General features: G+C 53.4%; 2 protein-coding genes across 4 annotated transcripts; both read left to right on the plus strand.

Annotated features, from left to right (window-relative positions):
- The first annotated feature begins 401 nt into the window (after positions 1-401).
- On the plus strand, positions 402-8,153 carry TOR1AIP2 (torsin 1A interacting protein 2). 3 transcript variants are annotated; one of them, XM_072343773.1, is made up of 6 exons: positions 402-554; positions 970-1,164; positions 2,940-3,251; positions 3,399-3,716; positions 4,111-4,209; positions 4,970-8,109. In XM_072343773.1, exons 2-6 carry the CDS (start codon positions 1,131-1,133, stop codon positions 5,728-5,730), a joined length of 1,524 nt encoding a protein of 507 aa, XP_072199874.1. In that variant the 5' UTR covers positions 402-554; positions 970-1,130; the 3' UTR covers positions 5,731-8,109. The 3 variants fall into 3 exon arrangements, with proteins under 3 accessions (XP_072199874.1, XP_072199872.1, XP_072199871.1); XM_072343771.1 differs by having other exon boundaries at positions 423-554; positions 4,967-8,153; XM_072343770.1 differs by lacking the exon at positions 402-554 and having other exon boundaries at positions 1,001-1,164; positions 4,111-4,275; positions 4,970-5,864.
- A 1,627-nt stretch (positions 8,154-9,780) lies between these two features.
- On the plus strand, positions 9,781-27,087 carry LOC140255687 (ADAMTS-like protein 2). The gene is made up of 18 exons (XM_072343482.1): positions 9,781-9,982; positions 14,320-14,462; positions 15,464-15,539; positions 16,026-16,128; positions 17,029-17,174; positions 17,568-17,691; positions 18,952-19,032; positions 19,204-19,391; positions 19,631-20,060; positions 20,530-20,950; positions 21,443-21,549; positions 21,751-21,877; positions 22,225-22,438; positions 22,681-22,836; positions 23,740-23,910; positions 25,540-25,716; positions 26,309-26,453; positions 26,577-27,087. The coding sequence occupies exons 1-18, from the start codon at positions 9,908-9,910 to the stop codon at positions 26,693-26,695; spliced, it is 3,003 nt and encodes a 1,000-aa protein (XP_072199583.1). The 5' UTR covers positions 9,781-9,907; the 3' UTR covers positions 26,696-27,087.
- Positions 27,088-27,268: the final 181 nt, after the last annotated feature.

The following is a 27,268-nucleotide window of genomic DNA, read 5'->3' on the forward strand; positions in this document are numbered from 1 at the left end:
TTGTTCACCTTCCATTGCTGACACATCCCTGCCAAGTCCTGCACTGGCTGTTTGTGGAGCCGCTGACCAGAAATGGGTTTGATCCCTTCTGGCACCCAATTGCCAATAAGGACTGGACATCTGTCCACAGCATGATCACTTGTTCCCATGCATTAGGTCCTGGGACAGGGGGCAGAAAAGATGGAGCGTATCCACTGCCTGTGCACTATTGTTCTGTTGAGAAGCATCGCCCAAACATATTTAAACACACAGCACAGAAACCCAGCATTCAGAACTACAGCCCCAAAGGAGGGTACGGAACGCTCCAGCAAACAGCCCTGCTGACGGAAATGCGGCCGTGTTGGAGAGGAAGGAGGAAAACTACAGCTCCCAGCAGCCTGCTTGGGCGCCCGAGGAAGGGCAGGGTTCACCTTTGCACCCACAGCGGAGGATTCAGAGTGTATTGAGGGAAAGGACTCCCCAGCCAGCACCCAGGGCAAGGCCGAGCCCCAGGGCCATTGCTGGCTGCCCCGCTGCTTCTAGTCGGCTCCCTAGACTGGCTCCAGCCCTGCCTGGTAAGTGTCTGAAGGCACGTCATCTTTGTGCTTCCTTGTTCTGCAAGCGGAACAGCACAGGGAGGGGAGGGACAGGAGCCAGGCTGGGAGAGCCCCAGTCTGTACACCCAATGCTTGCACTTAGTGAGAAAACTGAGCTACAGAGGCAGCCCGGGTGGGGTAAAGGTGCCCCTCCAGCTGGGAGCTGAGATCTTCGGTCTGTGTGAACTCATCTCCTGCGGGGAAAAGTTTCTGATGAGATTTCCGCAGTGCCTGTCGCTGGTTGGCTGGCAGGCATTGAGGCACTGCACACTGTGAGCTCGTGGCATACCGTAACGGTGACATGCACTCATTTTCCTGCAACGAAACTAACTTTGAGGGGAGGGAGGAGCCTCCCCTTCCACCATGAATCACTGCGGCTGTTTGCACTTCTCAGGTCTACCAGCATTCGGCTGCAGTTCCTGAGGCCGAGGCGGGATGGTGGCCCTGCCAGGGGTAAGACTTGGTCAGCTGCCCCACCAGGGGGGAGACAAGTCCCTGTACAAGCAAAGGAGAAAGTGAAGCAAAACAGTGCTGGGACTCCAAGGGAGAAAAGAAATGGAAGAGAATTCAAGTGTGGGTCTGCCCGGAGGTAAGTGAACTCCGTGCTTGCTCCATCTCCTGGGAAAACCCCGTCGCAAAAGGACTCAGACGCTAACAAGAGAAATGGAAACAGAAAAATCCGCTCTTCTCCAGGCAACATAGTAGCAGGTCGCTTTCAGTTTTGTGTTCCTATTAGCAACAGGTTTAGGCTTTGTGTTCGGGTTGCGGTTCAAGTAGGGCTGAAGATAGAGCTGCAGGCTGGCAGAGCTTTCTTCCTAGTATCCTAGTGCTTTGTTATGGGAAATAGCTTTGCAGTGCTGCCTTCAGAGAGAGAAACAGCTCTGGGCCAGCAGCCAATTATAAGTGTAATCAGGTAGAGCAGCTCCCACTGGCACCGCTGTGCACAGTAGGTGGCAGTGACAGTCACTTCCCTTGGGTTACCGATCAATCAGGAGGTTCTGCTGCACAAAGGTATCTTAAATGCACCTACAGAAGGAAGTTCAGTGCTTACAACAAATATGCTTCCAGTGAAGAAGCGAGTCTTCACGAGGTTGTATCTACCAGGTAGGGAAGAGACAGCTTGAACACCTGAGTGCAGGATCCAAACTCTGCACAGCCCAGTAGCCAAAAACATGATCGGCATTAAATAATGCCTTTTCCACAGCTTTCTACCACCTAGGGATGTAAAACCTACAGAGGAGGCATGGCAAGGTACGCTTCTTGTACCCTACTTGAATAGCAGGGTTCTAATAGGTTCCTTGCATTTCAGTTCCTACAACACACTTCCACTCTCCAGTACGTTTTCTTGCACTGGAGCATTGCAGTGATAGCTTGATACTATCTATAACCCAGGGGTGGCTTCCGAGGCAGCTATAACATGGACACCACCACAATTGTTATGGCCAGAATTCAACAACAGCCTCAGAAATGCTTTGAGTCTATTATCTTAGTTTACTAGCCTAGGAAAACCACCGTCTGGGGAAGAAATGGTAACATACCCTCCATGTAATGAAGGGACCGCCACCCCCCATGGAGTGATGTGCACTAGGTCTGCCTAGGATTAAACTTTCAGCACAGCAGCCTCTAGAGTGCTGTGTTGTTGTTCTTTAACCACAAATCCACAAGTGAAAAATGTTGATAACAAACCAGAGTTTTGGCTACAGCTGAACAGCACTCGTACAGGCTCAAGGTTTTCTCTTTCTCCCAACAAGTAATCTCAGATAGGCCCAAATCGGCCAAAGGGATGTTCCATGCATAATAACGTCATGCTGAGCAGTAAAACTGGGGTACGGGAAGAAGAAGGTGGGATGGGGGTTGATTTCCAAAGGAACCATTGCCAGGAGATTCTCTGGCCATCGGCCCACTTGTGGGAGGTGGTGAGTGACTGCCTTCTCATCACTTGGGACCCCCAGTCCCCCTCCTTCACTTATTTGAGTGTCTCAACCTCAACCCATTTGTATTCCGACTTTTGGTGACCCCAGGTGCTCTGCTGCACCAAGTCCAACCCACCACACACTGCTGGTAAGGTCTGAGCATTCCAAGTGTTTCAAGTTCCTGGTGTTGAACAGATCAGAGGACAAATAGAGGATTGCATCTCCGAAAGTGGCTGCTCATTACAGCCAACACAACAGAGTACTCTGTGTAAACATAAGGCAGTGTGATTCACTGGTGGGGATGGCTGGCCGTGGTAAATTCTCCTCCACAGCAGCTTGTGTAGGTGTATCTGAAATGCAAGAACTGGGAGTTTTAGAGGGTGCTATTAAGGTGTTGGATGTTCTTATCTCCTGCATGGCTAACTGAGCCCGTGAACTCTGATCCCAACAGCTGGGCCAGCCCAAGAGAAGGTGGAGAGCACAGCCAAGCATTCTGTACACCAGGAGCCTCCCCAGGAATCTCTTGAGCACCGAGTGACGAGCACGTGGCCCGAGACCTCCTGCAGACCAGAGGACTCCGCAGTGTGTAAGCCTCCAGCTGCTCATGGGGGAGAGGAGACTCTGACAGAGTTAGATGGCCCCGCAGTGCAGTCTCCTTGGGAGACTCAAGTTCCTCAGGAAACTGAAGTATCACTGGAAGAATGTGGGGAGACAAAAGATGACGGATCAGAAAGATCTCAGGAAGAAAATGACTTGGACGGAGGTGAGTCTGTCCCCATCTGTATGTACTGCGTTTCCAAAGTGCTGATAAACTGGGCCTTTCCCTAGAGGAGGCAGAACAGGAGGAAAGGTACTTGGTTCTTGCACTGAAAGAAACTAAGCATAGGTCTGTGAATTTCATTCCTTACAGCCAGGCTGGTGCAAAACGAAATGGACTGTGCAGGACACAGCCACGGCCTCCAGGAAGCACGGGAGGACCAGGAGACAAGCAGGCAACGTGAAAGCTCCAATGCAGCAGAGGAAGATGCTTTATCAAGAAGCAAATCATTGAGCTCTGATGGTAAAATGACACGTTCAGATCTGAATGCCCCAGATGTCACCAAGGGGCTCTTGGCACAGGAAAGCATCAGTGCTCCTCTCCTAGACCAGGAGGCAGGAAAGCGTGCAGAGCAAGTGACACTGGAGAGCGATTCCTCAGGCACATTAAGGAGCAGACATGGGACTAAAGGTGAGCTGGTGCTTGCACACTGCTGCTGCTCCATCATGCACACGCCTTTGCTTTGCTTAGGTGCTGGAATACAGTGAGATTCCTAGTGCCTGTTGTCAGTTGTTTTGAAGTCAAGCAAGAAAGAAGGTATTTGCTCCTTAGCAAGAAGTTAACTGGCTTCTCTTTGCCTCTGTCTCCTTTGGCTTCTGTTCTCTTTCCAAAAGCATGAAGCTATGCTGAATCTTTTTTCTTTCTCTGCCCAAAAAGCAAAGAGAGACAAGACTTCTCGAAGCAACATTAACTTTAACTCTTCCCCACAGCTGGGAGCTTCAGGATGATTTGTTGTATTTCTCATAACTGCCCGACTGCGCTGCTCTCTCAACAGCAAGTAGAAAATGTATTTCTCTCACTGTAGGACATGCAGTCCCACAGCCAGAGGCTCAGCGCTGCTTGCAGAACATCACTGCTCAGAACACAGGACAGGAGAAACCTAAAGAGTCTCTCTTAGTGAAAGGTGAGGAAAAGAAGCTTCCCTTGTGCATTACTCATCGACCAGAAGGCCCTGATCCTCCAGGAACAAGTAATGAAGCACATTTAATTTTCCTTCTCTCTCATGACCCTTCACAGTCTTTCCTGAAGCTCTGAGGGAACCATTGCTCAGTTGGCACTACAGGCTTGGGGGAAACAGGCTGCACATAAAGAAAGCAATCCAACTAAGAGAAGCCCAGTTCGACCCAATCTGTACCGTACATTCTGTACTATACATTTTCCCTGACAGGAAGAGATCCTGGGAACACCAGCAGTATCTGAACCCCACTGTTCTCCTTTCTGGACAGCAGGGTAGCCCTTGTTCACCCAGCACAGCTAGGAGGAAGGCAGCAAACACAATAGCTTAGCTGGGTCAGACTCCTCCAATGCTTGGAGGCAGGTGCTCCAAATGGTCACAGACCTTAAAGAAAACAGACGAGGTGGGGGTAAAAGAAGAAAGTTCCTGGGCTGCTGTAATTACATTTGGGGTCTTGCATTGCAACTAGAAAAGTGCAGCCTTGCTCTTGTCTTTGGAGCTGTAGCCCCACCAGGTGGTGTGAAGGAGCACAGGTTCTATAGTACGGAGCAAGTGGTTTCTTCACTATACCTGGGACCGCAGAGAGTGCCAACCAGAGCCATTCTCCTATCATAGCAGGAGAGGTCAAGGAACATATAAAGAGCGGGTTGCCATGGGTTGCTTGGGACTGACTTCTGTTCCCTGTTTGCATCTCTTCCCTGTTAAGCAGGACTTGTCGTTCTGGGTCTCATGTTTCTTGGCTTCTGCATATTCTGCTTCGGCAACCCAACCGCCAAGTCCCAGCCAGCCCCCAGGAACCCCACGGTGGAGGCCTTCCTGTCCCAGTTCAACCAGCTGCAGGGCAAGTTTCCAGGGCAGAGTCCTGACTTGTGGCTTCGCAGTCGCAAGTTCCTGCAGAAGCACCTCAATGTGTCCCAGCACACGCAGCCGGCCATCATCATCTTCACAGCTGCCCGCAAAGGCGAGCAGACCTTGCGATGCCTTAGTACCCATGTAGCTGACGCCTATTCGGCTGCTTTGCGTGCCAGAACGGTGCAGATTGATGGAAAGGATAAGTCTGGGCTCCAGAGTGACCAGGCCAAGCTGGAGGTGGACTCAGAGCTCAGCTCAGCTTTCCAGGCTGGGGACCGTGCTGCGGTGATACATCACTTCGAGCTGCTGCCAGCGGGTGCCACCCTCATCTTCTACAAGTACTGTGACCATGAGAGCGCTGCTTTTAAGGATGTGGCCCTGCTGCTGACCGTGCTGCTGGAGGAGGAGATGCTGGAGACCCACATCAGACTCCAGCAGGTGGAAGAGAAGGTTCATGACTTCCTCTGGGCCAAGTTCACCAGTGCCAGCACTCCCAGCTCCTATGACCACATGGACTCTGACAAGCTGAGCGGGCTGTGGAGCCGCATCTCCCACCTGGTCCTACCCATCCACCCAGTGCAGAACATTGAGAAGGGGGGCTGCCACAGCAAACCCTAAGAGCACAGGCTGCCAGAGCCCCAGGAAGGGTTGGAGAGCCAGCCTCGGGGCAGACACTAATGAGGAACTCCCTTTGTTTAACACCAGAGCTGTTTCTCTATTTTTTTTCCTATACCTTCCTGGAAGAGTTCAACAGGTACAAACTGATTGAGGCCCCTTGGCCAACTGAAGGTAACAGTAGACTGTATGCTTCCTTCTGACAGGTGGGAAGAGCTGATATTTTAGACTGCTAATTGCACAGGAGCACATTACGATGAGGGGAGGCAGGAGGGAAAAGCTGTATGTTGCAGGAAGTAGAAGAAAGCAAGGTAATACCCACTAAACCCAACATTTGGAAGTCGTGCTTCAATAAGAAAATAGGTTTGCTACTCAAGAGTTTGACCTGTCCAGTTCTGATCCAGCTCCACTGACTCATCTACATCCAAAGACCAGATCCTAAATGCGGAATGTGCAAACAAATCTGCAATCCAGAAATTCCTCAAACGCCAACGACAAAGAATGTTAAATGTTAAATGTTAAGCTATCAGCACTTCGACACTACACAACACAGGGATGGATCCCACCGAGCGGCCATTCTGAAAGCAGAGAGCAAGGAAACACAAAACACTTTGTTGTCACTCTGGTGGTGTGAAGCCCCAAAGCAAAGGAATGAATCACGTGGTTTTACTTTATGCTGCCTCTCAAAAGGTTCGCTCTCGGTCCATTTACCACCATGAGGCTACAGGAATCTCTTTGAGCTGATGCATCAGCTTTGGTCCTACATGATTCCTCTTCACCCAGATCTGACAGAAGCCATTAGAAATGTCCCTACATCGTTTACCTGCACAGAGGGGAATCCTCAGAGTCAGGACATGAGCAAGCTGACAAAACACCTTCATGAGCCATTCCATGGCTTTTCCAGGGGCCCTTTCACAGAGATTGAGAGCGTTTGCAGCCCAGCAGTTCTCCACCTTGCTTTCCCTTGTTCTGCCTGCCTCTCCCCAGCTAACCCGTATTGATGAATGTAGATGATAACACTGACACTTTTATTCCAAGCCATGTGAGGCAGCACACCAGGTACATTTGCCTTCCTGCCAGGCAGGTGGTGCTCTGGCTAATATTAAAGCAACAAGGAGCAGAGCTGATACCAACCGGTCAAAATAAAACCTCTGGCATTAACACCCCAAATCCTTATCTAAGAAGGATGGATTCTTACCATGCTTCCTCTTCTGCACCACAGGAAGAGAAATCCAGGTCCTGCACAGTCTATGGAGCTCCTGCACACAGAATTGTTGCAGGAGTGCTGGGGCAGAGCTGCCAGCTCAGGGAACACCTGGGGGCAGGCACAGCTTGAAGTATTTAGAATAAGCCAGCAGCCAGCCCCAGGTGTCAGCCCCTTGTGCCTACAATCACGCCTGCTGGAGATGGAGCAGCTGGACCAAAGCATGCTTTGTTTCTATATGGACAGCAGACTGAAGCCTTGCAGAGGCAGAGACTACACCTGAGCAAGATACAAATCAAGAACAACGTGCTGTTTCTATAAGCAGACTGCCCAAGTGTTCCAGACCCTCATTCTGGCCTACAGTGCCTTGCTGATCTGCTCCACTGATGGCTCAGCCATTCACCCAGTGCCTGAAATCACTATGTGACTCTTCTGTCCTCCCACTGCGTGCCTTGCCTCTCCTGGGAGATCTGTGGCACTGACTGGGACGAAGGGACAAAGAGAAGGAAGAGGAGAGGGCTGCAGTTCAAACCAAGGAGCAGACATTTGATTGCTTTACAGAGCTGGTCACATGCAGACAAGATCCAGGAATGCTGCAGCACTTTACCCACTGCCCCAGACTTACCAACGTTTATCCCCCATGGCTGATAGGGAGCTGAGTTACCCTTGCAGTGTTAGCCAAGGATTAGACATGAGGCAACCTGCTGCAGAGGTTTTAACCATGCCAAACACAGCTAGACATGCTACAGCCCAGCATCAACCGAGCAGCTCCAGGTGTGCTTTTGTAGAAGATATGGGCAAGATGCTGGTTGCTTCCTCCTCTTCTTCCTTTTTATTGTTGTACACTACTTTGGTAACAAAAAACACTGTTTCTGCTCTTCACGGTTAAGCATTGGCGCTGATGTATGAACTGGCAAAGCATTAACTGTGTCCATATTCTAAGAGAAATCAGTATTTCCAAGTTATCTCACTACCAGTTTGCTATACCGTGTGCATAATGCATAGTCAGAGTATGCAATGGCAACTTCATGCTGCTTGGGTACCTCGCTGTAAGCATCATCCAGCAAAACTGTTCTAATACAGATATGTTTTTATGGCCTTTTAAAGACAAAAAAAAAATCCCCCAACCCTGCTTGCTTCTGAAACAAGACTTCTATTTAAAAATAAATGAGATTGTGAAAGAGAGCAGCAAAGCCTTCAAAGTGGGGCTGAGCCTCGCTGTATTCCGTTCTTTCCTCTTGTTTCATGAAGCAGAAGAGCTTATGATATTGGACAAGGATTTATTTAGGTCACGTCTGTAACTCTGCAAGCAAAGTGAATAGTTTTCCCAGTTGTTTGGGACAAACATGGGCAGCTTTTTCAGCTAAGCCCCAAACTAAGAACCAAACCCATAAAGGAACACTTCAGCTTAACCCAGCTATTAAACTCAACCCCAGCTGAAACACATCGGGGTTTGCAAAACACTCCATTGTAACACTGAAACTGAAACCCACTGGCAACAGAAACGAGTTAGAAACCAAATCTTTCTCATTGCAACACTGTACCCAAGGGGGAAAAGAGATGTCTGTTCCGCAGGGTTTCACAGCACACCTCAGCGTATTGACATTGGTGCTCAATCATCCTGCCCAGCTCCGGCCTAAACAGAGAGCTGGGTTTGTTTTTGGTCTTGCCTCTGAATTCAGAAATCTCCCAGAGCAACCAAACTCCTGCTGGGCTCTGAGAGCACTCTCTGCGCACAGAGAAAAGACCTTTGATGCATATTGAGCAAGAGCCCCCTGCGAGCCCCCAACACCTCCCTCCTGCACCCCGGAGTGGCTTTGGCTGTGTCAGTGCCAAGGGGTTGCAGGACAGGAGGATCTGGATGTGCAGGGTGGGAGGTACCGGATCTGTCCTTGTGCTGAGCCTCGTGCAAAGCGGGACACAGCCGTGTTTTGGGAAGGGAAGCAGAGGAGGGTGGAAACTGTCCCTGCAGCACTAATTCTGCAGGGAGGGACGTGCTGCAACAAAGTGCTCTGCAAATTACCTTGAAGCTGCTCAGCTGAGGGGCAAAATCAGTTCTGGGAGTTCAGGCTGGGCTGTACCTACGACTGGCACATCTCTTTGCATTCACTAAAGCTGGAAGGCAGGATGAGAGGAGACAGACGGGCAGCGACCTCAGCTGTCCCAGCGCAGGGCAAAGCACTGAGCAGCCTCCATCGCTGTCCTTCCCCCTGCTCTGCTCGGAGCTCAGTGTTAGCATCTGCCTCTAAGCAGGTCCCTGGCGAGGGCACTCGAGAGCTGTTGATCTTCAGAGCCGAAACGGAGGCACCGGCGCTTCCGAACGAGGGGTGGGAACGGCCCCCCAGCCCGGGACCATTCGGGCGGATCCAAGGAGCAGTTTCTGGTCACGGCAGTCCCCACGGAGGAGCAGAGCCAGCCCACGCTTACAGCTTGAGCTGCACGGAGCCACTCCGTGGCAGGGGGAGCCGAACCGCCGGGAGCTGCTTGGAGCAGCAGAAGGAAGGAGCGGTCATCTCCCGGCTCAGAGCTCGGCTGCGGAGGGAAGCCTCGGATCACACGGGCTCCTCCCAAAGGAAGAAGCGCCGCTCCTCCTTGCCAGAGGCGCAGCGTGCTCGGGATCCCCGTGTTCGGAGATCCTTGTGTTGGCCGGTGGATCCCAAACCGGAGGCGCCGCGCCGCTCCCCGCACGGCAGCCCACGGCGGCACGGACCGGAGCCCAGCCGAGGGGCGGGACGGGGCCGTGCCGCGGGGCTCCCCGCCTCCGGAGCTCGGAGCGCTGCCCCCCGCCGCCTCCCCTTTGTCCGCCGGCTCCCCCTCCTCCCTCCCCCGGCGGCCGCGGCTCCCGGCACGTTGTAAAGTCATTAACTCCCCCAGCCATGCCGGTCCGCGCCCCGCCGCCGGCTGCTCCTGCCCCGGCCGCTGGTGGGCCGCCGCGCCGCCTCCTCCGAGCGGCGGCAGCAGCAGCAGCAGCGCGGCATGGCCGCTCCCCGCCGCCTCCTCCTCCTCCTCCTCTTCCTCCTCCTGAGCGCCGCCGCCCCCCTCGGCGCCAAGGTAAGCGCGGCCCTCGGGGCTGACCCTGCCCGGAACGGCGCCTCCGCGCCCGCCCCGCTGACAAAGAGCCGCGGCGACCCGGGGAGGCCGCCCGCCCGCCCGCAGCCAGCCCCGCCGTGGGGTCGGAGCGGCCGCTTAGGGCCGAAACGGGACTTTCCTCCCGCAGCCACGGCCGTGCTGTTGGGAGCCCTTTCCAGCCCTGCCCCCACGGCCGGTAGCGGTGGGACCAGCGCCGCTGCTGCGGGGGGAGCGGAACCCCCCGGCTGGCAGGAGGGGTCTGAGCGCTGTGCTGCTCCCCGCACAAAGCCGTGGCTGGGATGGGCTCACGCCATCTCTTACCTGCTTTGCTGCTGATAGGACGGGGGGGACGGGCGGCTTTTTGCTGCGAGAGGGGAAACTGAGGTGAGATGTTAGGAGGAAGTTCTTCACTCGGAGCGGTGATGTGCTGGCACTGCTGCCCAGAGCTGAGGGTGCCCCATCCCTGGAGCTGCCCCATGCTGTGGATGGGCCCTGGGCAGCCTGAGCTGGGGGCAGCCAGCCCATGGCAGGGGTCGGATGTGCGATCTTTGAGGTCCCTCCCAACCTGAGCCACCCTATGGTTCTGTACCCCCAGCTCTGAGCAGCGCTGTCACCTGAGCTGGGGCTGCCTTTGGGTAGAAGCCCCACTGTGCTGCATCTGCAGCCTCACACACATTCTGCCTGCTCTGTGTGCCCCATAAGCGGGGCTTCCCACGGTCAGGCTGCCAGATGTGCAGTCCCTCACCCCGCACAGAGCGTGCTGTGAAGGCAGTGGTCGTGAAGGGATTAACCTGCTGTTGCTTTGGCTCTCTGGTTTTCTGCAGCATGCATGCAGAGAATGCCACAGAGAGCCTCAGTCCCTAGATAAGCAAATTCCTCCCTGCACCGAGCTCTCTGGACTCAGTGCCTCTGAAGAAACAGATGGTAGGGATTCCACGTGCACACCCCATATTCCTTTCCTCTTTCCCTTCACAGCAGGACAATCAACGGTACATCAGAGTTCTCTTTTCCCCTACAAGCTTCTCCGTTAAGGGGAACTAACAGGGATTTGTTTTGTCTCTTCCTAGAAAGCTTTTCTAACAGGCTCTAATGAGTCCCAGCATTCAGCGCGCAGTGTGGGACACTGAGCCAATGACACACTAATTGCCATTATTCCCAGGTTTCTGGGAAACCCATTGTAGCTTAGAGCTGATCCGACAAGCAACAGAGAATCATTAGAGGTTTTCTTTTATCCCTTTCTGTTCTTTAGAAAGACCGCCTGGAAAACTGATAGGATGTCAGCCCGGGTCCTCCCTCCTCCTCCTTAGGGCTGAAGCAGTTGTTTGTGGCAGCCTTTGTCTGGCTCTGGTGGGGGGTAGAAGGGAAACAGCTGCTGAGCCTTTGGGTAGGCAGGAAAAGCTTCCAGCGATGCTGGCTTAGAGGCAGCAATATTGGGAAATCCTGACCAAGTTCCCCAGCCTCACTGAGGGCTCTGCTCACCCCCGAGGGGAAGGGATGGGAGGGCAGCCCTCAGCAGAGCACCAGCACAGCCTCCCGTGTAGGTGTGGAGGCGCAGGAATACCGTGGTTAGCCTCAGAGAGGAAGAGCTGCAGCTGTACAGCCCGTGTGCCAAACCACAAGTGCCTCCAAGGGAATTCTTGAGGAGAGCACCTGGCTGAGCTGCACAGTGGCCTGTCTTTTCTGCTGATGTGATTTCTAGCCCTTAACGTTTCTCATCAGCTGAGGAACTGTACCTGATCCTCCTCCCATCTCCAAGCCCAGGCTGAGCCAGCCTTGCAGACCCTGGACTTACACCCACCTCCTGCCCCACAGTTTCTAGTCTGCTCTATGTATGGTTCCACAGCATGGAGTTAGAGCCGGTCAGCATCTCCCACAACTGGGAGAGTGCAGAGGTGTTGTTTTAAAGCCCCTTGGCTTCTCTTTCTGGGGTCTGCTGAGGGGCTTGGGAAACTGAAGCTGGGAGCTTATCTAAGCTGGAGTCTATCCCGCAGGCCTTAGTTTATTATCTGGAAAATGCAAGTATCGCTAATTACAAACAAGAGCTGTTTGTGTGTCTTGGTTAGCACAGGTTTACTTCTGACAACGCAGCAAACTCAGCCCAGATTGGAACCAGCTGCCCCAGATGCACCTACCTGAGTTCCACCTCCACGTCTCAGGTCTGGGGACCTGGCTGCTGTCACACAGTGAGCCTCGCTGGCAAAGGCTGCAGCTCAGCACTGTCCTTGCTTACACAGATAAATAACTGCTGCTGGGCAAGGGCTGGCAAGAGTGCTTGGTCATGGAAAACCTAAGAGCCAAATCAATCTATTTAATGTGTGATTGATTCCTCCGGTGTGGGGAGGAAGCAGGAACGGGGGCTGACAGAGGGAGAGGAACACATTTCATTCGAAAACTGCTGTCACTGCTTGAGCTGCAGCAGAGCCCACAGGGATGGATGGGGCAGAGCCTGGGGAAGGGCTGGGTAAATATTGCCACTTCTGGCCCCACAAGCTGCCCCTGGGCAGTCTGTGCACCCCACGGTGCTCTGTGGCCGCTCAGTCACGTGGAAAGGGGCCAGCTGTGATTGATGCCCCAGCTCCGGAGAGGCTGCTTTGCACTGAGCTCTTTGCACAGACAGATAAATCATTGTCCTCTCCTTCCCAGCAGCTGTGAAGGGCGCTTCCTCCGCAGGCCTGGAGATGCTTATCACAGGGGTCAGGGGGAGATCTGAGCTGAAAACACAGCCTTTTGTTCCTGTCTTTGTAACCACGGAAGCTGCATAGCCAGCATTCCCACCTGCAGCCTGATGGTGTGCAGTCAGACAGAAACCATGGTAGGACGCAGGTTGAAATGAGCACCTGGCAGCAGAGGGAAAGTCTCGCTAAAAACCTGCTTGTTCCTTTTACACTTCATATTTCTCTCGAGCAGCTCAGCTCAGCACAGCGCTTTGCTCTGTGTCAGAGAAGTCACATCCAGCCAGCACACCCGCGTTGCAGGGAATTTGGTTGCACTGTTTTCCCCATCGGCTGCACAGAAGGGTAAAGCATCAGGTGGGAGTGGTGGTGCTTTTGCAGCAGAGCAGGTTACTTTCAACACACTCCAGCTGCAGCGTGGTCGCTGTGTGCACCTCGACCGTGCTGAGTTCTAACCCCAAATCAGCCTCCATCTCCCTCTGCCCAGAGGACACTGTTGGCAGCTGCTCTAGAAACAAATTCACAGGCAGGAATTGCACTGCAAGATGAAGAACGCTTGGGCTTTATTACACCAAAAAAGACCATCGAGCCAAGAGGCCGTCAACCAAAATAGCGAACCGAGCTCAGCAGACTGCTGAGCTTCCTTCCACATCCATCAATTACGTTTTGCAGACCGGTTCTTCCCTCCAGCACTATCAGCACTGCCACCATCAGCAGGTTTTGCTAAGAGTAGCTCTGATACAGCCTGTCCATGCCCTCGCTGTAACATAAGAGATGCTACACAGGCGACACACGCACACAAATCATTTGCTCTCTTCTGCTACTGCTGATACACCGTCAGCATTTTTAGCTGGCCAAATCACTTCTAGTCGCTGCCCCATGGTAAGATCATTGCTGCACTGAACTCCCTGCTCACAGCTGTGTTGCAGTGAACACCAAATTTGCTCCTGTACGCGGTTTGCAAAAGTCTCTGGAGCTTTTAGGGCAGGAAAAACATTGAAAGAAAAGATCTCACTGAAACATATGCTCGCTTACCTGCTGGGAATCTCAGAGGTGCAGCCAACATGTAGGGCTGGGAGAGCTCAGGTTTGCCCAATTCAAAGGTTTGGCCCCAGCAAAGCATGCTAGGTGAGGGAGAAAGTCCTCTGCTGAGCATGGAGAAGCCAGCAAAGCTGTGCTGAGACAGGCTGCCTGTGCCCGCGAGAGGCTCTGGTTCTGAAGCACTCTTGAAAATGACTTTTGTGACAGTCGCAGGGTGAGGAACTTGGACCTGAGCCGACTTATGCACAAAGAGGAGCTTATTCCCTGTGATCCAGCTCTGCCAAAGGACAGATGCATCCCCATCCATCTCCCTTCCCTGCAGCCAGGCGCTGCAGCCTTCCTGCTGCTCCGTGCTGGCTGGCAGCTGGGGCTGTGGGCTGCTGGTGTGCCTGAGCCTGGCTGGCAGTGAGCTCACAGCTCAGGCTGCTGCCAGACTGAGTGCCATGCATGTCATGCCCAGCAGCCCTTCTCCATTCCGTGAGATCCATCCATCCATCCATCCATCCATCCATCCATCCATCCATCCATCCATCCATCCATCCATCCATCCATCCTCTGGGGTTCGGCCGCCAGGTTCCCCAGCTAACCGTTCTCTGTTTCTGTCAGGACAGTAGTGAGGCAGCAGATGGAGCTGGCCCCTGGGATGAAGAAGTTACCAAGTGGTGGGGAGAATGGAGCTCCTGGTCCACCTGCTCACGGTCCTGCGGGGGAGGCGTTATGTCCCGGGAGCGGCACTGCCTGCGGCAGCGGTGGGTCCCAGCATACACCCTCTGTGTTGCTCCAACCTCCGTTTGTCTCCTGCAGCTCCTATAGTCCTGGAATTGGTCAAACAGGGTTTGTGGGGACCCAGCTGTTCCTCCTAGATCACCTCACCACCCAGCCCTCCTTGTCGGGCACCTTGCCAGCCTGCTTCTCCTGAGCTGCTAACAAGAGCCAGCATCGTACTGCACAGCACAGCACACCGTAGGGGCTGCTCAGCCTCTTTCCCTTCTGCGTGACTGCACTCCTGAGGGCAGGAAGCTCAGACAAGGGCCCCCCGCCTGCTCTGCCTCCTCCAGAAGAACGTTTCTTTTATGTGGGCTGGTTGGCAGCGTAGTAAGTGTCCAGATGTGGTGACATGCCATCTGTCTGGACGCCACCTCCCCACTAACGAGGCTTGCCGATGTCTTTGCCTCTGCTTGACATCAAGCCCAGCCAAAAGGCTCCTGCAGCTTCTAGCAGGGCAGCTTAATTGTGAGCCAGCCGTGCCCCGTGAAACAGTTTTTGCTGGAGTCTGAGGGCTGCCCCTGCTTCATCTGAGATGGCAATTTTGATGCCTTCCGATGTGACTTGAGGCTCTACCAACATGGTGTAAATTGTTGCTCTGCAGGAATAGCTGCGGTATGTCTGAGCAGCCCAGTTTGAATATCGAATCTTTCATTACACAGTGAAGTTCCCATCCGTAACCCTGACCTTTCTCTCTGCATCTTCCCAGCTTTCAAGAAATGTGTTAGCTTTTGCATTGCTCAGGAACTTCAGCATCCCTTGGACAAATCTGCTGGACAGAGCAAAAGCATCAGTTGCTTTGAAATCCCCATGATTTCTGTTCATCAGCAAACCTCTCTCGCCAACCTTGAAAGGCGTTCAGCCCCCATGAGAGGTGCCATCTCTGCACGCTGCTCAGTTATCCTCCATGCTCCTCTATTATCCTTCATTTCTTAGTGCTTTGCAGACCACCCGCTTACTACTGATTTCACATTGTGCTTTGCAGGCTCCAGATGCCCCAGGGAACGAATAGCACCATGTGCGTTGGCCAAGCCAAGCACTACCAACTGTGCCAGCAGCAGGTGAGAACTGCTTCCAGCACTGACCGGTCCTTACTGGGGGACGTGGGGTCCACACTCGGACCAGCAAGTGCAGGAGCACAGCAGTGAGGGTCTGGCAGAGGAGTGCAGACAAGAGGCACAGTCCACTCCTGGGGCAGCTGCCGATGTGCCTTTGAAAACGTGGGAGCTGGGCTCTCCTCTCTGGGTCTGAAAGGTGGGGGAGAAGGATATGAAACATATTTGTTGTGGGGTGGAGGGAAGGATGAAGTTTTTCTGGTATACTTTTCCCTTTGCTGGAAGTAGATTTTGCAGTACTGTTAAATACAGCTGTCTGAGGCGATGGAAGCCTGGCCTTTCTGCCTGTATTACTGCACATCAAAGTCCATCACTGATCCTTCCAGGGTGGACAGGGCATTTTCATCCTCCAAGGATGCAGCAGGGCCAAGCAGCTGTCACAACCAGAGCTGCGACATAGGGAGCTTTTGATCACATTTATTCCCTCCATAGCCCTGCCCAGCCAACACAGCAAGCTTCAAACAACAGCAGTGCTCGAGTTTCAATGCCAAAGCCTTTGGGAAGCGGTACTACCACTGGATGCCCCTCTATCCAGGTGGGTTTTCACAGCTTCACGCAAAGGATCAGGGTGAGAAAACACCTGCAGGATTTTCTCAGACACAGGAGGAGGATCCAGGGGCAAGGGATGGTCCAGAAGTGGCTCCCCCCTATGTTCCCTGCTTTGGAGAATTCAACCCCTCTCTTCACAGAACCACCCCAGTCAGCCAGGCCTCTTCTCACACTGGCTTGGATCCTATGTCAGAACGTGCTGGCAAGCAGACACAGGACACTGGGCTTCTCTCAGGTGTCTTGACTCACCAACAGTCATCTTGGCAGAGCGGGTGTCCAGGCTGTGTGTGCCTCCTCCCATTTCAGCTGCCTCCATCACCCAGCGTGCTTCCCGCTGGGATGGCGGTGGGTTATTCTGAACAGGATGTCCATCCATTTCCTGCACGGAGGAGATAAATTGCTTCACACGGGTTGCCAGATGGCCCTTGAGGCCCAGATTCAGCTCCCCTGAGATATGACTGCCTTTCTGGACCTGCCTGTTTTTCCATTAGCTGCCAAGGGAACATAGAACATCTGCACCTCTGACTTCCACTGCTCAGCTGGAAGGGGTGCAGCTGGCCACAGCCCCATTGTCAATACCTCTCTTATGGGTTGTACTTGCTCCTGTGTATTTACATGTGGCCCGGGATCTGCTGATGTGGATTCCCATATCTGGCACAGGGGATGGCAATGCAAAGGGGAGAGGTTTTGCCATCAAGAAGCACTTCTATGTGTGGCCCCAGATGCAGCCTCATACCACGATCCCTTTACTACCACAAGGTCCGTAGCCTTGTGCTTTCATCCTGAGAAGCAAGAATGCCCAAGGTGATACCAAACCAGCAGTGTGGATAAAGGGAAAGTCCCCCCCTTCACTGCCCATCACTTCGGTCTGCCTCTGTCCCTTCAGATGACTACACCAGCATCTCCAACAAGCCGTGTGACCTCCAGTGCACCACGCGGAATGGAGAGCGGCAGCTGATGGCCCGAGCCCAGGATGGTACCTCCTGCAAGGATAGGACCTACCAAGGGGTCTGCATCAATGGGAAGTGCGAGGTGAGGCTCTGGAACAGTACAGAAACCAGGGGTATGAATGCCTTGCTGGACTGCCTAGTCACTGTGAAGTGTGTGTGTGTGTGTGCAGTGTTAGAGAGAGGCTTTAAGACACCTCAAGCAGCCTGCCTTTGATGCAGCATCTCCTGGAGGATGATGCTGTACATCACTATTACAGTCAGAAGGACTGGCCAAAAGACAGGAGGCTGAACAAATGGAAACAGACTTCCTGAATCTTATTTCCTGCACCTACACATACAACCCTGCCCCAGATTCAGGGGTTGCAAGCTACCCCACATCCACACCCAGAAACTCACCTAAAGAATAAGGTAGCATTACCTTGAAAAGATGCTGTCCCCTAAGAGCCACTCTGTGTTTTTGCTCTATTCCTTGCAGCCGGTGGGGTGTGATGGGAGCCTCTATTCAGCCCGGACGATGGACAGATGCAGGGTGTGTGGAGGGGACGGCAGCACTTGTCACCGTGTCTCAGGCAGCTTCCGAAAGGCAATCTCACAGATAGGTACTCCCTGCTACCACAGTCCAGAGACTTCACCTGCTACCTTTTACCACCAACTGGCACAAATGAGGGTAGGAGTTTCCCAGCTGCTTGGTGGAAAAAGCTGAAGAGTGCCACCTCTGCTTAAATACCGACCTTTTATCCCTTTGGATTAATCAGTCAGAGGAGACTGGGTATGAGATACTGTAAATTAGGCCAGCAAGGTTTTCTTTCACATCTTTACCATAGGAGGCAGCTGGGGATCTCTTTGTTCCTATTGATTTTGGCATCTCACGCACCTCAGATGATGCGAAAAGGTCGATGAATCTCCTTTTATTTGTGCTAGGTGTTCACTGGAAGATTAGGCTCCTCTGATGAGGGTCACAGCATTTCTTTCAGCCTGCACTTCATCCCCAGCTTTCCCCAGTCCTGTGGCTGATGCAGCTGAGGGACAGTCCCTCTGAAACCGGGCTGAGATGAATGGTTCATCTCGTGCAACCTCATGGCCCATTCCTCCACCAAGAAGGAACAGACTGTGGAATACTCATTAGTAATTAATTAACTGTGGTTTGAGGATGTTTTGGAACATCGTTTTACGCTGCTATTGTTCCACTAGCCTACCTCATTCTCCACAGGCACCAGACCAGAGAAGCATTCTGGCTCCTTTCCATGGTGTGGTAATGGTGCTAACCTCTCTAGAAGCACACAGACAGCCTTGGCCTTCCATTCCAGGCCTCATAAAATCTTACAGGATGGAAAAAAAACAACCAACAGACTTTCTAACAGGAAAGACAAGCTGGCAAACCCCCGCAACGTTAAGAGCCTTTTACTTCCTATCCATTTAAAGGTCAATCTTTAGGCTCCTCTTGAGACAAATTCTGTTGAGTCGGGAGCTGTGGGGACCTGCAGGCTTCTTCCTGCACCCCTCAGCACCAGTGCTGATCAATAGTAAGCTTTTTATGTGCTCCTGTGAGGGAAAGCTTGACAGCACATTCATTCATGCACCTATTCCACGCTGTTAAGCTCGTGCAATCCCTTTCTAACTTCAAACCCAGCAGTGGTCAGACTGAGCCTTAGAAACCTACAGTGGTCATTCGTAAAGGGATTTCAGAGGGGAGCTGGGATCAGAGCTCACAGCTTGGTACAACACGTTTACGTCCTTACCATCCTGCTAGGGGTAACACTGCCCTCCTACACACACACCTATCCCACGAGATGCTTTGCTGATGAGCACTTTTCTGGTCCATCCTGGGAGTTTCTTCACCTCCTGTTCCTGCTCCTCAGGTTACGTGTTCATCACCAGCATCCCTGCCGGTGCCACAGACATCCTCATCATGGAGCGCAGGAAGACAGAAAACATCCTGGGTAAAGCAGGGGGTCTGGGTGGGTTGGAGGTCCCAGCTCGGCTGCCTGAGGGCTGCTGCAGGTGGGAGGACACCTGAGCTCTACCTGAGCACAGGGTTTGCTTTTCTTAGTGCCAGCGCAGCCTCAGCTCTCTGCGTGGAGCATCACATCTGTCTCTTTTTTCCTTTGAAGCACTCGCTGATGAATATGGACATTTCTTCTTCAACGGCAACTCTGCCATTGACAACCCCCAGAACTTCAGGGTAGCCGGCACGATCTTCAAGTACAGGAGGCCTTCGAGTCTGAATTCAGATGGGCTGGAGTATATCATAGCTCACGGGCCCACTAACCAGTCTCTGAATGCCATGGTATGTGAAGAGGTACTTTGAGCCCTTCCTGTCTTGCCTGTCCCAAAATTGTGAGCCTCCCTCAGACAAACTGCTTCCTAATTTTGTTCTCACACCAAACCCTGTGGCTGAGGAAGCCAGATATTGCCTTGAGGGGTTTCCTCTTGGGTTTAAGAGGATGCTATCTCCTCTTGACATCTGTCACAAAGCGGATGCGATCAGAAGAAATCCATGCCCTTAGAGGTTTTGTTTTCTTTCCCCGTTTCCTCCAGTACTATAACTTCAATGGGAAAATGCCACACATAACTTACGACTACACTGTACCACGGACACCACCGCCTCTTCGAACTGCAGCCCCTGCTGTAGACAGAGCTCGTTATCATCACCCAGTTGAGACCAGCCAGAGCCATCCTGTTCCAGCCAACTTCAGAGCTGCCAAGGACCCCAACGCCACGTGGCTTTCCCTGTCACCAGATGACAGCAACAAACAGCTTCCTCTAAAAGACAGGCACGAAGATTTAGGCTTCAGCCATCCACATTTCTTCCACACCAACTCCACTACCCACCCTCGGGGCTGGGGCTGGGAACAAGGCGAAGAAAAGGAGAAGTATGACTTCCACATAAGACAGGTCTACCACTCAAACACAGCAGGAGAGGAAGAAGAAGAGGAAGCAGCAGCAATTGGTGGAGAAACAGAATTGGGTTGGTTGCTTTTGATTTTACTTTTCTCCCAAGCTTTAATTCATTGAAGAGGGACACTGGGACATTGCACATTGGTTTACTTGAAACGTAGGGTGGCTTTTCCCATCAGGCTGGCAGGGAAAAAGGATGGTTCATAGCAGGGGTGGAGGCTGTCAGAGTGCAGCTCCTTGTAGGAAGGGGAGTCTGAAGTCTATCTGGGAAAGCCAAACAGTTAAGGGGCAGGACTAGGAGTGAAGTGCACCTACAGCATAGGTCTGAGCTTTACTGCAACTCCTGGGCCACAGGCAGGTGTGGGGATCTCATATGAGGCTGCTCAGGGTAATTAAAGCCTGTTGATGCACCCTGATGGCATCTTAGGGTTTTGAGGCCAAATACTCAGTGTTTTTTTGCCTTACCAGACACCACTAAACCACGTGCTGAAGTATAAGCCGTGCAAGATAGTTGACGCATCCCAATATTCTTCCTCCAGCCCTCAAATTCAACCAGATTTCCATCAGCACGGCCGTACCCTACAGCATGAGGAGATCGGAGCTGTCGGAGAGCAGCCGCGTCGCATCCTCCAGGCTTCGGCTCTTCAGGAGGCTGTGCCACCGGGACCCGCACCACGCTGCCTTCTGCAGGGAGCTGCAGTACCTGCCTGCCAGGCTGGCCCAGAGGAACAGCACGGCAGGACTATGGGCTGAGACAGCCGCCCGATGGCCGCAGGGCCTCCACAAGGCGCCGTCCCGTAAGAACTCGCTGGAGGACTTGAAGGTGGAGATGTTTGCTGGGAGACAGGGGAAAGCGAGCAACCACAGCACGATGGCATCTGTGGAGAGCTCTCTGCTGGCTGCCAGCACAACGGTGGACGTCGGCCAGGCAGAGCCTCTGCGAGCCCCCGGCACTGAAAGGTAGCACTTGATTTCCTGGGCAAAACGGGAGCACGGTTGGCTGGGGAGGGAGGGTTGAAGCAGTCCTCTGGTAGTCTCACCGCTATCCTAGATATCCCCATTTGCCAGTGACTCTCCCTGGCATCTGTTATAGGTGCTTGAACAACGGTGTGTCTTTCAAATAGTCTTTGGCACAGGTCACAGTTCAACACAGAGCTTCTGGAACATATGTTGTGTTCCTTTGCCTCAGAGGGATCCATTTCAATGTGTCCTCAAGGACCTGTGGGGCCATGGCTGTTCACAGTCTTACCAGCTGAATACAGGAGGTGGATGAAGGCTTCATGCCCTGCTTATCAGTGGTACATCTTGCCCATGATGGTGGAGATAGGGATGGAGAACAGAAACAACGAGTTTCTTCCCATTTTCCAAGAAAGGAAGGAGGAAATACAGTACATTGTATGTTCACAGCAATTTTATATCTGTATTTCCTGCCTCCTCCTCCTCTCTCTGCAGCAATGAGTTTGATGTGAGCCCTGTGGGCCACGATGACATCAGCTTGGCTGACATGTATCGGTGGAAGGTCTCAGCTTATGCCCCCTGCAGCTCCACCTGCACTTCAGGTAGGTAAAAACCCAGTGCTTATTTTGAAGATGCTTTTTGTCCCGCTGACTTCTGCGGTTGGAATCCGCTCGGCAGCCTCCAATTTCTTTGCCAATTTCTTTGTAGAGACAGTGAATGCTCTTCAGTGGTTTTCTAATAGCTGGGGGAGGCTTGTGGATCTGGTGGAGCCTGACCTAGACAAGATCTTGGTTGTCCAGCAGGTATCAGCGCCTCCTATGCAATGTGTGTACGGTACGACGGAGTGGAAGTGGACGAAGCGTACTGCGATGCCCTGACCCGACCAGAACCTACACATGAATTTTGCACAGGCAGAGACTGCCAGCCTAGGTGAGTGGAAATGCCGTCTGCTCCCCCCGGGGAATACATGTCCTGGTAAGGATCATTTCCTGCTCACAGCATGCAGCCATTTCTGGGCTGGAAGATGTATTAAACAGCTAAACCTGTGTGTCCTCGTATAAGTGAAAAGAGGGAAGGGATTTTCTCTGTCTAAATAACCTGTTGAGCACAAAGTTCCCTTTCAAGACCACAGACCTACACCTGATGAGCAGATTCACAGCAGCAGTTGGCAGGTCAGGGAGCCCCAGGCACACAGACGCTCCCCAGCCACCCTCCATCACCCAGTCCCTTACCTGGGTTTTGCTTTGTGCTTTCTCTCCTGGGGGCTGCTTGTGGAGGTGGGAAACGAGCCGGTGGAGTGAGTGCTCCAGGACCTGTGGTGAGGGCTACCAGTACCGCACCGTGCGCTGCTGGAAGATGCTGGCTCCAGGCTTCGACAGCTCTGTTTACAATGACCTCTGCGAGTCAGCTGGGCTGGCCAGGCCCATAGAGAGGAAAGCTTGCAAGAACAAGGCCTGCGGACCCCAGTGGGAGCTCTCGGAGTGGTCTGAGGTAGGCATCAGGGGGAGCTTTGCATCCAAGGAACGAGCTGGGGTCTGAAGGAAAATGACACATGTTGGGTGCTTCACTCTGGTGTGCACCAAGGAAGCCCTGCCCGACTGCACACTCACCTTTACTCACGTTTCTCCTCCCCTGCTGGGGTCCTCCCCCTCTGCACCAGCACAGCAGGAGGAAAATGCCGTTGGTCGTTCCTCCTGTGCTCTGCTTTGGAATCCAACTCCATGTCATTGCAGTGCTCAGCCCGATGTGGCACCCAGGGGACGATGAAGAGGGAGGTGCGCTGCTCGGTGGAAGCAGCCCTCTGCGATGAGTCCCAGAAGCCCAGCAGTGAGAAGGAGTGCACAGGACCACCCTGCGACCGCCGCTGGACCGCTTCGGACTGGGGCCCGGTGAGTGCAGAGGGGCTGCTCCTCCATGCCCCCACATCACAGGGCTGGCGGGAGGGAGCAGATGGGCACTCGTGCTGCTGCTCACTGTTGTCTTTCCTCTAGAGGCTAGAGAAATAGTGACAGTGTATGTTTCCGAGCCAGCAGTGTGCCCAGGTGGCCAAGAAGGCCAATGACATCCTGGCTAGTATCAGCAATAGTGCAGCTAGCAGGAGCAGAGAGGTCTCTGCTGTACTCAGCACTTGAGCTCTGTGTTCAGATTTGGGCCTGTTACTAGAAAGGCACGGAGTTGCTGGAGCATGAGAGAGAAGGGCAGCTGAGCTGTGCGGGCTCTGGAGCACAGCGTGATGGGGAGCAGCTGAGGGAATGGGATGGGGCAGTGTGGAGAAGAGGAGCTCAGGGGAAACCTCATTGCTTTTTCCAACTGCCTGAAAGGAGGCTGTGGTGAGGGGAGGGTTGGCCTCTGCTCCTGGTAACAGCGATGGGATGAGAGGGAACGGCCTCAAGTGGCACCAACAGAGAGTCAGGTTAGGCATTAGGAAACGTTTCTTCTCGGTAAGTGGTGAGGCACTAGCACAGGCTGTCCAAGGGTCCTTAGAGGTGCATCTGGTCAGGAAGCTCCATTCTCCAGGTACCACGAGCTCCTCAAATTATTAAATGGAGCTCATTCAGACCTAAGTGGAACTCAGAATCATAGAATCATTAAGGTTGGAAATGATCCCTAAGATCATCTAGTCCAAGCATCAACCCATCATCCATGCCCACCAAACCATGTCCCTCACTGCCACATTTCCACGTTACTCCAACATCTCTAAGGACCCTTGGGATCAAGTACCACAGCCCCAGACTCACACTGCTGACTGTGGCCCCTCCCTGGTGTGTCTAAATGCCCTTTATTCCTCCAAGTGCTCAGGTTCATGTGGTGAGGGACGCATAAGCCGTTTCGTCGCCTGTCGCAACCTGGAGGGGAAGGTGATCTCTGACACACAGTGTGACCCAGCTGCCAAGCCCCTGGCCGTCCATCCATGTGGAGACAAGGACTGCCCTGCACACTGGGTGGAGCAGGAGTGGGACCAGGTAAAGCCAAGCCCAGCCCTCCTTCCCACCACATCCTGCAGGAGATGGTGGGCACGTGGCTCCCTTGGTGGAACAAAGTTGTACAGCGTGACCACCAGCCGCAGAGCTGTACCCTCATTGTAGCTCCTTCCAACAAGAGGGAAAAGGAGAACACCCCAGTAACCTATGACACCCCAGCTTGTCCCCACCATACCCCAGTCTGTGGCACTTGTGGCCCTCCAATAGAGGTTGCTGGGAAGGCAGCAGTGTCCTAAGGAAGTCCTCCTCCTCCTCTCCCCCTTCTGGCTCCCAGCTGGCAGTTGCAGGCACCTCAGCAGAGCACCATCCAGAATCTGCACTTACACCCCAAGACTTTGGTCTCGCTGTTAAAGAGAAAGCCCTAGAAAAAACAACTGCACCTCCAGTTAATCAGAGCCTGAGGTAAACCCGGATCACAGCTCAGGTCCCTGCCCTGAGTGTCTCCTCCAGCCCCAAGAGCATTTACTTGCTCCAGGTGCAATGAACACAGCCCAGGGGCACTGTTCTGCTAAGCCAGCAATTGCTGCCAGCCTGCTTGCCCTCTGTTGCTGGAGGAGATATTATGAGCTTCCATTACAAGCTGGTCCAAATCCCAGAGCACCCAGAGAGAACACTGTGACAGACCTGTGGGCTTTGTAAAGTCCTGAGAAAAACAGGCATTCACGGAGCACGAAGAAGGAGGGTTTCTAAGGAATCCCTTTTCCAGCCTTCCCAGCTGCTTGACTGCATTCAGTTGAGATTCCCTCCAGCACAAGTAATGAACAGAAATCATTTACAAGCGGGGACCCATGGCAGTCCTGTAACCCTTTCCTGCTCTGTCGTGTAGCGTGGCTCACACTGAATGCTGCAGTGCAGCTTTTCAGCTGTGCCTGAGGGATTAAACTCACCTGAACTCTGAAGGGCCAGCTGAGCTCCCCTCTTTTGCCTGTGCCAGCTTCTTTGCTGCGCTCCCTCAGCTGATCAGCTGCTGGTGAGCTGCTTGCAGGATGACTCAGGAGGGATGTGAGCCAGCTGTGCTGGCCCTGTGAAGATGGGCACTCAGCAGTGAAATCTCGCACTGGTAAGTGCTGCCCAGGACACCAGGGAACACAGCTAGTATCAGATTCTGCCTCCTTCTCTCGGCGTTGTTCTGAGAGGTTGATCCCCCCCATCTGTGCCTGCATAGCTTTGGGCTGAGCATGGGTACTTGTCCATGCACATCTCCTGCAGTGCACCAGCTTGGTTCCCTTGAGCCCTCGCAGAGCTTGTCAGCACTCCAAGATGTAGATTACTGCACAAACACGCTACGCGGTCTTTTAGGACATAGAGATACATAAAATTAGACAGAAACAGCCTTTTACAGTCTTACCTTGGCTGCTCCAGGTCCCTTGTGGGAGCTGCTCTCAGGCCAGCCAGGCTCAATTCAGCATCCTCCATGCTCACATAACCATCTCCCGTCCCCAGCCTGGAGGAATTCAGCTCCCTTGCAGGCACCCCTTGCTCCTGTGACCTGGGCAGCGCTCCCTCCATCAGCCTGCTGTTAGCACATACGTTCAGCGCCTGGCTTCTGAGCAGGATGCCACCTTACCCGAAGCTCCACAGCAGAGCAGCAGTTTATGTTCTCTTTCCCAGTGCGATGCCAGCTGTGGACGAGGGACAAGGACCCGCGTTGTCCTGTGTGCAGGGCTGGAGAACGGGGTGTACAGGGAGTACCCTGAGAAGCGCTGCGAGGCCACACAGAAGCCTGAGGAGCAAGCTGCTTGCTTCATGAGGCCGTGTTCAACCTGGTTCACTACCTCCTGGTCTCAGGTACGGCTCAGCATGGCAGGGAGGTGGGAGAAGGACTAACTCTGGGTGGTGAAACGTGACCTGCAGTGTGGATTTCCAGCTATTTTGTCTGCCTGGAGCCTCTGTTGGGTCTGGATGAGACCACGAGCTCTGCTTTTTGGCAGACCATGCAGCAAAAGGAGGGACTGGCGCACAGCAGGTGGAGAAAACCTTAGAGCTTGTGGGTTACTGCCTCAGGCAAGAGCATGCACCACACTGCAGGTAATGCAGTCAGGTCTCATTCTCTGCCAGGAGCTGGTGTTCTGTCCTCTTTTTGTCCATCTTCTAAAACAGCACCGGCATTCAAAGCAAAACCAACTAACTCAGACTAACTCTGCATTAAAAAGCAGAAAGCAACCTCCTTCCTCACCCTGCCCCAGCTTAGAGAGGCTCTCTTCAAGCAACCAGAGGGGAGCCCGAGTTTGGGTTTAGTGTGAGATCTGACGCAAACCTCCTCAGGAGCAGCCTCCAAAGCACAGACTGCGAGGTCTCGAGTGTTAGAAGGAGCTGTGGAGCTATAGCTCAGGAGAAACCCACCTCTCATGCTCTCTCTCCTCTCCCTCCATCCCGACAGTGCAGCAAGACGTGCGGTGCTGGCGTGCGACTGCGCGAGGTGAAGTGCTACCAGGGGGAAGCGCTGGCCCAAGGCTGTGACCCTGCTTCCAAACCAGAAGGCAGGCAGACGTGTCAGCTCCAGCCGTGCCCCACAGAGGCCCCAGGTGAGATCTGGGAGGGCAGGGAGGAGGAGGAGGAGCCCTGGGAACCCTTGACTCCCTCCAGCTCTCAGCTCGAGGAAGCATGTCTGCTTTGTAACCCCTTCTGTGGTTGCTTCTGCCCCCCAGAAGAAGACTGTGAAGACAAAGCGACGGCCAACTGCGTGCTTGTGCTGAAGGTGAAGCTGTGCTCTCACTGGTACTACAGGAAGGCTTGCTGCCGGTCGTGTCGCCTCAAGTCACCGTGACTGCTGCCAGGCTGTAGTTCCCTTCCAAGTTCAGGGGCATGAGCCCCCCTGAGCCAGACTTTACCACTTGAAGCCACCTCACTTGGCTTGGCGGTGGAGCCAGTCCCTGTAGACCAGCCTGCTCAGCAAGAAAGGATCCTAGGACTTTAGTCATCACCGTTCCCTCTCCACCAAGAGGATTTAACTGAAGACAAACCACCAGTTCCTAGAAAGCTACTGAGGAGTGAGTTGGGAGAGCCTATCCCTGCTGTCGGTCGTCTCCGGAGAGCTCTGGTTGGAGGCGGTGAGGCACAGAACCAGCCTGCAGCAGGGCACAGGCCACAGTCACCCTGTCCTGCCCTGCAGGTTGTTCCACTACGTGGGCAATTTCCAAACACAGCCAACAAATTCTGTGTCACAATAAAGAGCTAAACTGTCAGACTGTGTTTTTGGGGATGCATATAACCAGGCCAGGGCTGGGGGGAAGAAAGGGAGGAAGAGGATGAGAAGAGAAATGAGCAGGTGGAGGGGTGGAGAAATGCTAGCAGCAGGAGAGCCTCCAGGGCAGCTCTGGATGAACCCCATTTTGTTTTA

The sequence above is a fragment of the Excalfactoria chinensis genome, chromosome 8 (assembly GCF_039878825.1).
Source record: "Excalfactoria chinensis isolate bCotChi1 chromosome 8, bCotChi1.hap2, whole genome shotgun sequence".
NCBI classification, from domain to species: Eukaryota; Metazoa; Chordata; class Aves; order Galliformes; family Phasianidae; genus Excalfactoria; species Excalfactoria chinensis.